General features: G+C 28.0%; 1 protein-coding gene across 2 annotated transcripts in view; it reads right to left on the bottom strand.

The window, feature by feature from the left end:
• Positions 1 to 13,147, bottom strand: part of LOC107447663 (phosphatidylinositol-binding clathrin assembly protein LAP-like) — a 122,784-nt gene that overhangs the window by 72,108 nt on the left and 37,529 nt on the right. The window contains exons 11-12 of one of the 2 annotated variants that reach the window (XM_087158757.1): positions 12,413 to 12,454; positions 11,515 to 11,591 (exon numbers count right to left, since the gene is read on the bottom strand). The exons of the other annotated variant lie outside the window; for it this stretch is intronic. Coding sequence (XP_087014883.1) covers positions 11,515 to 11,591; positions 12,413 to 12,454 — 119 coding nt within the window. The remainder of the gene's footprint in view (positions 1 to 11,514; positions 11,592 to 12,412; positions 12,455 to 13,147) is intronic. 2 annotated transcript variants of the gene reach the window in all.

Raw genomic sequence — 13,147 nt, 5'->3', positions numbered from 1 at the left:
ACTATTATTTTCTAACTCTAGATCATTCTTTAATTTTTATCAATGCTTTAACGAAGGATGGTTTAACTCATTCATCGCCACGGACGAGATATCTTGTCTTCGTTGCATTCTATTGTTGTAACACAAAATATTGTTCATTATTGCAATTGATTATTATTCTTTAAAATAAAATAAGCAAGTTTTAAGAGAAATTGCATTCACACTAAAATGTTTTTGTACAGCCTAAACAAGTTTTTTTTTAATAAAAATGTGCCATGTTAAAGAAACTATTAAAACTACTATTTGTTTTGCTTTTTTATGCACGAAAATTTAAACATCTCGATAACTTTTGTATAAAGAAAAAGAGACACGGCTCTTTTATATTATCCCTCTGGATCAGTATTCACTCTTTTTAGACTGATGGCACTTTAAAAATATCTGGTATTTTTGGATCATCCGAATTTAAAAACTTATAAAAATAAATAAACTTATAAAAATAAAAATTATAAAAATAAATAAACTTATAAAAATTGTTAAATGCATCAAAAACTTAAACAATGAAAAACGGATTTTTCAACTAAAAATACATTTTCTTTTAAAAAGATCACGGGGGTGATCCAGGCTGTCAGATTATCTCCCAATACATTAAAATTAGTTAATTAAGTAGCGAGATAGCAAAACAATTTAAGCATGCGTACAAAATATGAACACTTAATATATTTTAAAATCAAGACCCATGATTTTTAAATTGGGTCTTAACTATAAAATTTGTTCTTAACAAATAAAGAAAAAAAATACAGATATAACACATTTTCTGATCAAACCATAGAACACTTTCAAGCAAGCACACAAATTAAAATAAATAATCCTATCTAAAGCAAGCATAAAATACTTAGGAGATATAGGAATACTTAGGAGATATACTCGTCTTAAAGAATTGAAGGAGATCTCCTAACCAGTATAGTATTCCAATCTACAGATAAAGTATGAGCTTCTTCATGCGACTACAGGAGGAAGAAGAAGAGATTATTTCTACAAATCATGAATTAAGAGAGTGAAAAGGAAAAACAGGGATGCCAGTTTATGTAACAATTGCCGTATTTTTATAACTAGTACATGCAGGAGTATGGTTTTGTGCATAACTAACAATGCAAAAGTAAATTTCACGGATTAAGTTTTATAACTAAATTATTACATACGTACTCAATTATTATTTATGTAACTAACACGAAAACTTGTTTAATTGTACATCTGATTATCCCATATTATTAAAATACTTTTTTATTCAGAACTTATACCATTCAGAGTTGATTCTGAGCCAAACTCAAAAATCCTGAAAATTTCTTTGGTGAAATCATTAATGACACATTTCAAAAAATTTATGTCTTTATAAATTTAATTCATTCATATTTTCAAAACATGAAATTCCAAATAAATTATATGCAGCCCAATTTAGATTAATAATTAAGTATAACAGGGTGGCCACTCAAATCAGATTTCAAATTTCCCTGATATTTCCAGGTTTTCCAGGTAAAAATTTTAAAATTTCCAGGTCCATGTTTTTTTGCTTATAAAGTATAGGACATGTGCAAGAAAAATGTCGTTATTATAAAATATTTAATTCAAAAAGTCATTTTTTTAACGTATCTTGAAAAAAAAATTTTTTTTTGACAAGATTTTGTTTTTTAATGTTTTGGTACAACATTAATTTTTAAAAAATTAAGACACATGGAGAAAATAATGTGCTTAGCTTGTAGGATATATTGCTTTTATTGAATAAATTTTTTTAATGTTTTACTTTAAGTAGTATTTGCTCAAAGTGTATCTACAAAATGGCAAAAACAGAATGACCAATAAAACCTTGTTTAAGTATTGTTTAATATATTTTCATTAAGTAAAGGAAAACCGTTTCAGGTGATAATATATCTATAAATTTTTATAATCACTGTGGCTCCCAAAAGTGTTCCCTCATTTATAACTTTTATTGAAAAAGGAAATAAAAATTCATTTATTAAAATGAATACTTAACAATGGGTATTTGATAATAAAAAGTGTAATCTATTATTAGCAAAACTGCATGGAATATTTTAAAAACAAAGCAAAAGTTAGTTTTTAAGATATCAATAATCAAATAGCAACAAACATTTTAACCGACGAAAACCATCGATCAGTTAAATGTTATCGGATTTCAGAATTAAAATTATCTTCAATTACTTTAATTTTTTTATTTAATTATTATTCATTTAATTTTTCATTTATTTTTTTGCAATTTAGTATCAAATTTACGATAGCAAAATTATATTTTAATTTTTGCTTACTAACTTCGTAATATTTTATTATTTAAAGACGGCTCGTGGTCCTAATAAAACAATAGACCAAATTTGATTATTTGTCACCATAAGAGGTATGCACTGATGATAAAATGCATAAAAGGAGGACTTCATATCAGAGATTAAAATTATAAAATTTGTGGAAAAATTCATAAATTCGCAATAGAGTGATGCAAAAATTTCTGCAAAATTTTTTAAAAAATATTCTGAACAAATTTCTCCCGACAAAAAAAAACTAGTTTATATTTACAAACTTATAAAAGCTATAGTAGATGCGAAAGGAAACTACTAAATGTTAATTTAATAAAAAATTAGAATATTTACAAAAACAGAATTTTTTTTTGAAAGTGTACAATGGCTTTTGTGGGATAAAGTTTTTGTCACTTTTTGATGATTGATTTCTTCAAAATAAACTTTTCCTTTGTTTTTAAAATATTCCATACAGTTTTGTTAAGATTATAATACATTTTTTATTATTAAATATCCATTCTGAAATATTCATTTTAATTAATGGATAGTCTTATTTCATTGAAAGTCATAAGTGTACAAACACTTTTGTTTGTGAGTCACTGTAATTACATTTCAATATAAAGCTGTACTGTATACTACATTATACTGCATTTTATCTTACCAGTATTTTAAAAAAATTCATTGATAACATTTTCTTTAAACCAATATCTCAAGACCATTTTTTAAATAATGTTGTTCGGAATTAGCATTTTTATTTCCAGAGATTCAAAATACAAAAATAAATGTCACAAATGTAAAATTGTCTAATTTTTTGTTCTATACTCTAAAGAAAAAAATAGATAAAATTCCTTAAATTTTACACTTTGATTATTTTTTTCCTCACTTGAAATTAAAACATTTAAAGAATTCCAATCTAAACACACAGTTTTTTAGTTTAGTATGGTTAATTGTTTTTGTTTTAACAACAAGAATCTTGTACAGCACAGAACTAAAACACATAAGTTTCGTTTTCCTTCTTCCGACTAAACACATATGAATAAAAAAAATTATATTTTATGTTTATACATCATTTTTTATGATTCCTATACATTCCTTAGTCTTTGTCAGCTTTTTACTTATAACTACACAATTCGAATTTTGAATTAAAAAATCAAATATTTATCAACAAGCAGTAAAATTAAATATTAATATATAGTTAGTTCTAAAAAAATCTTTCTTTTTTAAATTAAAATATGTCATAAAGGTAAAAATGAAATTTAAAAAATTAGCATTAATGCAACAATTTGTAGACAAACATTGATGTTAGCAATTGTAAAAAAACTGATTTGTTGGTTTGGTGAAAAAAAATAATTGACAGATTTCTTTGAATGGGAGTACAAAAGCTTTCAGAGAAAGAGTGCAATATAAAATTTATTATTAATTATACTCAACTAATTTTTGGATATTTTTATAAAGTTAAAAATGCAAAAACATTTTGACTCATTTTGTCAAAATAGAAAAACATTACCACTAAAGCATCGAAACAAACTTGAGCCATAAATGGCTCAAGTTTGCCCACGGACAGAATTTTAAAATAGAAGCAAATATCCTAACCCCTTCTTCCACGTCCACCACAATCTTTGCGTTTCCTAAATTGCCAGTCGCATAGTCTCCATAGATATCAAAGATTTCTAAATTTGTTTAGCCACTATGGGAGAATTTCATGTGGCATTCCAGCTTAACAGGGTTATAAAAGAGTGAATTTTGATGCAAGCAAAGTATAGCTGAGTTGATAACATTTTAACTGTTTGGAGACACATTTCCGTCTAAAAAATGTGGGTATAATGGATGAAATAATTTAAATTAAGAAAATTAGTTAATAATTTAGATAAGTGAAATTAAAAAAAATATCTAAGAAAAAAATTCCAGCTTTTCTTTAAAATTCCCTGATTTTTCCAGGTTTTTATCCAAATTTCCCTGATTTTTCCAGGCTTTCTCCAGTATAAAAAAATGCCCTGATAATTCCAGGTTTTCCAGGTGGGTGGCCACTCTGTATAAGTTTAATTTTATTTCTAATCACTTTTATTATTCTACCAGAAAAAATATTTACAAATGAAAGAGATGCCAAGTATAAATTATAGTTCTAATATTTTTAAATAAAATATACAAGAGTTTTTATACATTAATGCGATCAATGATTTCTTAAAACTTCTGGACCTTAGATTTCCAGAACGCGGTTGGCGAAAAATCCAGAAATCTAAATTTTTTCCGGAGCACAATCATCTCTTACCATTACTATATGCTTTTAAAATATAACCCTTTTCTCTATAATCTCCAATATCAATATTTTTTATTAGTTTATTATTTATAATATAAAGATTTAGGGAGAGTTGTTATCTATCAAAAGGTTTCTAAAGATTGAATTGAGTTAATATGTCTTACATATCTGAGAATTGATGTTTAATAATTGTAGTGGTAGTTACGTCTCAAACCTATCTAATTATCGAATAATATGTTAACGTGTCTGACTGTGAAGTAAATGGTTCGGAGTTCGAAACACGCTCAGGGCATAGATGTTTCTTTCTAGGTGTTATCCTTAGTTGTATGATGTGTGAATGGGTGTGGGTAATGATGCTTCCCTCCATGACTAAGGTTCATAGGTGGCCACCAGGTAACATTAAATAAGCAAAAGTTCCAGCATCTTTCAAGGTAGAAAATAAGAAGTTCAATGCCAGCCGTTAGGAAAAACATTGAGCACACTGTTGTATGATTGTAGCACAATCTGAGACAAAAGATCCGATCCTGAATCTACACAATAACAGTTCAGTGCTTTTATTTATTGATTCATCAAAGCTGAATATTTACTATAGACCTACATAGCAGTATTGTAATGTAATTTATAAATATGCAGAGCATGTAAAATAATATATAAAATTCAAATAAGATAAATTAAAATGGGTGAATACTAAGTTTTGTAAAGTTAAAACCAAGTGCATAGCCAAATCTTTCAACAAAAAATAAGCACCTTTTAAGTACTTTTTAAGCACCCAAAAAATATTTTTAATCACTCTATTCTTTAACAAAAGGCAAAATAATTTTCAAGGACTTTACATTGAGAACCTGAATTGAGACCTGAGATTGAGGACCTGAAATTGAGAATGTCTTGCAAATTGCAGCAGAGCTGCACATGAGAGTGCAATAATCTCACTGAACTCAGCTCAGTTGACGCACATGCGGACTCGCAAGTATTCCATCAAACATGTAAAATGATTGGCGCTTTCATACGCTACGGACCAAAGGTACACCGAAATGCATTGGTTGAATGAATCGTAAAAACGTAGAATAGAACAATGTGAAAACCACACTTTTACATAATACGTGGTGAAAATCGACATGGTGAAGAAAAAAAAATCTCATTTTAGAAAAGGGAAAATTAATCACTTTTTAAAAGCACCTTAATGGGCATTTAAAAATTGAAAATAAGCACCTTTAAGCACTTTTTAAAAATGCTATTCATCATGTATAACTTTAACCTGCTTTTTTTTTATTTCAGAATTTTACAAGATTAATACAGAAATTTTCATTCCATAAATTTAAGAAAAAGGATAGAGCTGTAGTAGTATAATAACACAAATCATTTATTACTGTTTTTATCTTCTCAACAGTCAGATTCTTAATAACTAAAAGTGGCATTTTCAATGGAAAATTCAATTATTCAAATTTTAGTTTTTCGATTAAGAAAAACTGAGTTGATTTTTAAGTATCTCTAATTATTTACTCAAAGTCAATTTGATTTTTCATTTGAATCCCATTTTCAATAACTTTTTTTTAAACCAATCTGAAATATGGTAATAAGAAATGCCTGATAATTTACACTAACACTGATTAGAAAAAAATCATTAATGGATAGAAAGTTTGTAAAAATATTTATTAAATAACTATAAAAAAAATACCACTCAGTAAATAATATAAAGGAGAAGATTTCTTGTGAGGTAAAGGAAATTCCAAAATAAATTTATATAATCTCTTTGAGTGTCAGAGTTGTTTAAGTGTGTAATCAAAAGATTATATAAAGCATGATATAGTTTCATTGAAAAAATAGCATTCATTTGGGTCGCGATATTATATTGCAAATGTTAACACTCATATAGGTGAGTTAATTTATGTGAAAATGAGTTTTGATGATAAATGGCATATTTCTTTACTGTACTAAAAAAATTGATAAAAACCCAAACATGATAAGGGAAAAGTCAAGCAGCATACATAAATGATTCAGTATTCCATTTCTCACGAGGGATTATCAGCATTATTTTGTTGATAGTTATTCAATTTTGATGATTGTAACTGAGAACCATGAAAGCTTAAAAAAAACAATAATGTGCAGCGAAATTCACGCAAAAGTTGTACATGATCCAGCATTCATCATTCTAGGAGAAAGTTATCAGTAGCGTTTTATTATCAGTTATTCAATGAGACAATTTTAATGATTCTAATGGGTGTTCCTAAATGATGTAAATACAATCAGAGTTGCCCCTCAAATCAGGAAAAAAAAATTATTTTTATTTTCCCTGAACATATTATAAACAAGATAGTAAGAGGAAACATAATCACTGTGCTCTTGTGAGAGCTATAGTGGGTTAACTATACCAGTTTTAATTGTTGGAAAACTTAGAGAAAAAAAAGGGAACAGCTGAACATACTTAAGCAAGTAATATAAAAAAAAAAAAAATTTAAAGTCAATTCCTACTTAGATCAGAAGAAAATTTTTATTTTAGTTACTTTAAATAGTTTATTAGTTTTTTAGTTACTTTTTATTAAGTTTAGTTACTAAAATTAATTAAATTTAATTAATAAATTAATACTTGAAAAAACTGTATTCACATCAAGTGTCTTTCCCTACAAGTTTAAAAAAATTTATTTATTAACGATAGAAAATTTGAACAAGATATAGTGTGAGTATGAACTAATAAGTAGGAATTGGAAGAGAAAAAAAGGCGCATGGTATCGGACAACTATTAAAGTAACATAATTAGGTTAATAATTATGATATAATTAATAAAAGTATCATAAAAAAAAATCATAATTAGGATCTGTGCAGTAATAAAAAAAAATTTTTACAGTTTAAAATTCTTAATTTATAAAAATAATAAAATTCAAAATTTATTACAAAAATTTAAAATCATCATAATAAAATTCAAAAACATTTTCAAAAACTTTACATAATCATGATAAAGTAACTAATTTCTGATGAATATTGTAGAGAAAATTGTGAAAATCATGCATATTTTATAATTTAGAATGGCAATCGACACGGCAAAGAAAAAAAAAAACTCTTTTTAAAAAATAGAAAATTAAGCACTTTTTACAAATTCCAATTATAAAAAAGCCCCTTTTAAAAAACACAAATAAAAAATAAGCACCTTTAAGAAACGCTACACAAGCTGTAAAATAAATGGTGATATTGCATTAAATTTTAATGATCAGCTTTGAATCAATCTACAGCGAAACCTTACTCCTCACACTATATAGATAATTTTTTAACTTTTACTTTTTTTTACTTTTTTGCTGATAGTCTTTTATGAAAAAAACATTTATAAAGACCTCTTCAGAGATAGACACCCGTAGTTCATATTTAAAAAAGCTTTTGTAAATTCCTTGAAGTTGAACACTCCATGAGTTTGCTTTTCGTAAACTTTTAGAATATGATTTGAATGTACTGTATTTTTCGGCGAAAGCGCCGCACCTCGATAAAAATGAAATTTTTTAAAAAACAGTTATAGTAAGCGCCGCAATGGTGCTAAGCCACGCATAATAGCATCCTTTTAGAAGAGACCTTTAAATTACCATTTAAAGTATCTGTATAACAAAAAATTAAATTTTTTTATGCATTTCATGAAGTAAAGTTTTAATTTCTAAATTATAATAAAAAATTTCTTTTTCAGCAAAAAAAAAGCAACAAAAAAAGTTTTCTCTTTCAGCAAAAAAAAAAAAAAAAAAAAAAAAAAAGAAAACAACAAAACTATATAAAATAAAGTTGTTCTTTACCAGTTGGCACCGCGCCAAAAAACAGAAGAACAGCAAAAAAATATTTATATGTTCAGTAGCTGAATTAAGGCTGAACTGATGACAGAAATCCGTAAAACAATGTAATAAGAAAAATAAAATAAAAATTTATTAAAAGAAAGATTTTAAAATTTATTACCGTTAAGAATTTGAGGAAAAACTAATACATAATAACGAAACAGCTAATAATAGTGAAATAACTAATAATAACAAGAATAAGAAGTAACTAAGCAGGCCCCAAAAAAATTCTGAAGGAATGAGCGAAGGGGAAATAAGTTTCACTTTCACAATCTTTGAGGGTGGAATTTTAGTGGGTAGAATGCCCTCTCCTTCAATGGAAAATAACCAATGTGACTCAACTTAGAAAGAGAGAAGAAAATGTTTAAAAGAGAGGTGTACCCCACCTCCTCCACGTGTCATTTCTATTGGAGCTGTTTAGGAGGAATCAATCAGTTGTATTTTAAAGGGGTTATTCGGCATTTAATCTGATCTAATCTTTTTCGTTTTTTTTTAAAGAAATTTATATTGATAAGACAAAAAAAATCAGCTATATTCTTTTTATTTTGAATTTTATTCTGTTGAAGTAACTTACTTTATTTTATCTTTTAAAAATAAAAAAGAAGCTTGAAGAAAAAAAAATAATAAATCTGTATCAAAGGAAACATCTGTTTCTAAAGCAGTTTAAAATAAAGTGAGAGGTAAAAACACCTGCATTTCCAATGAACAAAATAAAGAAATGGAAGTTGGAAAAAACTGATCAATCAATCTTGACAGCTGTGCTTGTGCTTTACTGATTTGCCCCCAAATTTCCCTCCTCTGTTTGACCATAAATTGGCCACACCCAGTTGACATTGAAACTACCACGTGGACAATAAAATGAATATATCCCTTTTGCGGTTTTTTATTCGATTCATAAATTTTTTTATTTTGCCGCTTTTTATTTTTTCTTGTTAATTGTTGCATGCTTGTTTGGTTTTTTTTATCGTTATTAGTTTTTAGCTTGTTTTTTGTTGTTATTCATTGTTAGTTTCTTAGCATTAGTTGTTAAAAAAAAAAAAATTTTGTAGTTTCCTGTTAGCTTTTTTTTTTCCTCTTGCGAGGTAAGCGTCTTTTGTTAAAACAAAATGTTATCTAAAAGAAAAAATGAGAACTATGATCTCGCTCCAAAGAAGAAACGATTATTTCTTCTTCATAGGATTCTGATTATTTCTTCTTGTATATTATATAGATTATTATTTTGATTAGTAAAATTCTCTTAAGATGGGCCAGTTTTAAGTTCACCCCATCATAATCTACGATCCAAACTTGACTAAATATATTGGTTTTTCTGAAATTAACAGTGGAATTGAATTATAGTAATATTTGGGGGCCATAATGGAATTTCCGAAAGAGATCCGAAGTTCGACATTTCGTCAGTCCCGTGAGTGTCGGATTTAGGGTCCTATTCTTCCTTTTCTGTTCGCCTAAATTACAATTGCCAAGGCGCTAAATAGACTTCTAGCTTGCGGTTTTTCCTTAAGCTGGGGGTGGATACAAGATGCATACCTTTTAAATTTTCTCCTTATGCGATGCTTTTTTTAAATTATTATTTCGTTTATTTATTTTCTTACAGGCTGCTGCCGAAAGTTTGCTAAGAATTGGAGATGTTCTGCAGCAGATCGCGATACGGGCGAATATTTCGTAGACTTCGTTATTAATTTTTTTTAATAGTCTTTCTCTCAGAAAATTATTTCATCTTAAATAACTTTCCTTGACAAATTTTTTTGCTACAAAAAAATATTTCGTCGGAAGCGCCGCATGTAGGAAAAAAACAATTTTTTTTCGATAGCGCCGCGGCTCTTCCGCCGAAAAATACGGAAAGTACAGTTTTTAAAAACAATATATAATAGAATAAAGAGAGCAACAAATTTTCATGTGGGGTGAAAAAGGAAGTCACAAAACTAATATTTCTTTGAATGTTTTTGTCTAATTATTTCATTTTATTACAGTAAGTCATTTAGAGCAGTGTTCCTTAACCCCCGGTCTGTGGACCAAATGGTACCGGGCCGCCTATTTCATTGAAACTGAATTCAAATTTCTAGGTTTATACCCCAAATTAAAAATATATGTGTTCCATTAAAATTTTATTTATTTAAAAAAAGGAGCCCCCAAAGGTAGTGACGTAAATTTTTTAATGTTTTAAAAAGTAAAAAAAAAAAAAAAGAAAACTACCACAACTATTTACTGTTTCATTTAGTTTTAATAAAAAAAATTAATCACCGTAACTGTAAATATCATAAATAAAACACGAAAGCGTGGCGCGAAATTTACATTGGAACTAATGAAGAACAGTAACAGCAACAAAACAAAGCAATGGAATAAACTGGACATAAGCAACACACTTTGGGTGTCACTGTTTCCGATTACCCCCAGATGGAACCATCTCATTGCAAAGAAACAAGCTCAGGGTTCTCATTGATTTAACATTCTAGTAAGTTAAAATGCTAAATCACTTTATATTTATTTTTTGGTGTAACTGTATTTTATTTTGAAGGCATGTTTAAATACAATTAAATTTTAATTAATAAATTTAAAATATAAACACTCAACGCGGTAAAATTATCAAACGTTGATACGTTCGTGGTGATAAAAAAGTTGGGGAAAACTGATTTAGAGTACAATTCCTGAACTGCAATAACTCCCTGGTCAACTAATGTAACAGTTTAAAACATTAGATTTCTCAATTAATATGCTCTCTTGTCAGAAAACATAAATGATCAAATTGTGAGTCCAAAGGGTTTCACAATATGATCATTTATGGGTATGTTATTTTCAGTCGTTTATCAGTTACGTAAATTTTTAAAGCACTAGTATATTTCTCTACAAAATTATATTAAAAAATAAACCATTATTTTACCATGAATCTTACTGTACTAAAAGAATTCATCTGGATATACATATTAAAAAAAGAGAATAATATGTATATCTTCAAGAAAACTTTCAGGTATTAAAGATTATATATTGTATAACAATTTAATTATAATAAGTTTAAATTAAAATTGAATTAAATTTCAATTCACTAATATTCAATTATAAAGTGAAGTTTAGAGACTAATATAACATCAAGGATTTTTGATTTCTGACACCAAATTGCAAATAATAATAATAAAAAAGACAAATTTATTATTATATGTTCAAACAAATATGTAGTTACTTGGCAACTGTTTGACTTTTTTTTCCTTCCAAATATGTAAGATGATTTTCCATTTCCTCTAGCAAAGTACATGGAGCCTAAAAATAAAGTAAATTATTTTAATACATAGTATAGTTTAAATTTAACTATTAATCATAGAGTGGGCACAAACACTCAGAAAAAAAATCCCTGATTTTTTTAATCTGATTATAGCAAAATTACTTTCTTTTCTGTAACTGATGGAATGAATTGGATAATTAATTTTCACTTTTACTCATTCATATGCATAAAGCAAATTATGAAATAAGCTTACTTGCTATAAAAAATAAACAGTATTTTAAAAATGACAAGGACAAAACTAAATAAACGTATGTAAAAAGATTACTTGTTGCAGCTCGGAGGATAGAGCGCTCGCTTCTCAAAGAGGTGATCTGGGTTCGAATCCCACACAGCAAAGGTTGGAATTCGAATTCCGCATCCGGCTTATGCCAAACACAGAGCTGATGTTAAATAACCTCAATGGTAGACAGATCATGGATTAGAGTCCCCCTGCCGTTAGGCTAATCAAGGGAGGTTTCTGTGGTTTCCTCTCCATGCAACACAAATGCAGGTTAGTCCTATCAAAAGTCCTCCACAGAGGCGAATTTCTCCCAATAACTGATCTAGGAATTCATTTGTCTTCTGGACTGGGTTCAAAATTGCAAGGCTAAGGAGTTTAACATAGGTAGTCATAAACTCAAAATTGAGTCGGCTGTTGAACGACAAGTAAAATTAAATAAGAAAAAAGCAAAGAGAACTTATTAGTGAAATATTGTAATGTAGAAAGCATTACTGCCCGAGTATTTAAAGCGGATTTTGCTATTTAAATTTAGGAACATTTTAGAGTTCAATTGATTTAAAGCAGAGCATTATGACTTACCTTGGTCAGATCAGGTATACTGCCCTTATCAATGCCAACGCTCTGTAAAATGAGCATTTAAAAATTCCATCAAAACTTTGCAAAAACAGAAAAATTGGAAACAAGATTTTAAAAAAACACTTTAAGAAATTAAAATAAAGAAAACATAAACCAATATAAATATAATATTTAATAAATTTTTTTTATAATTAACAAAAGTAACTTTGCTCGTAGGTAGCATTTTAAATATTTTTCAACTACTGACTTCACTCCTTCTGAAAGACAAACAAGTATACGCTCTGTGGCTGGTTGAGCACTGAATTAGGTTGAGGGTTCAATCCCCGCTGGCGAAAGACTACTAGGGTAGTAAATGGTGAAAGGTGCATGTTAAATCGGTTGGGTCAAAAAGTCCTCCGTGTTTCCATAACTAATCATACCTCAGGGGGAACTAATCTTGGAGTTTCCTTGTCTTCTGGACTGGTTCAAAATTATAAGGCTACGGAGTTGAACCTAACTAGTCCTAAACCCAAAATTGGGAGGGCTGCTCAACGACGGTTATAAAATAAAATAATATTGTACTTCTTCTCAAAGAAGGCAAAATTTCTCAAATTATTTGTTTAAGGAGTTCACTTGTCTTTTGGATGGGGCTCAAAATTACAAGACTATGGAGATGAACATTAATATTCGTAAACCCAAAAAATTTAGTCAGCAGTTCAACGACAGTTATAAAATAAAATAATATTGTTAAAGAGCTGT

This window comes from Parasteatoda tepidariorum, chromosome 3, assembly GCF_982258835.1.
Source record: "Parasteatoda tepidariorum strain Cologne lab strain chromosome 3, Ptep-v5.0, whole genome shotgun sequence".
In the NCBI taxonomy this organism is placed as follows: Eukaryota; Metazoa; Arthropoda; class Arachnida; order Araneae; family Theridiidae; genus Parasteatoda; species Parasteatoda tepidariorum.
Note: the sequence above shows the minus strand (reverse complement) of the source record. Positions and strands in the feature narration are given on the sequence as shown.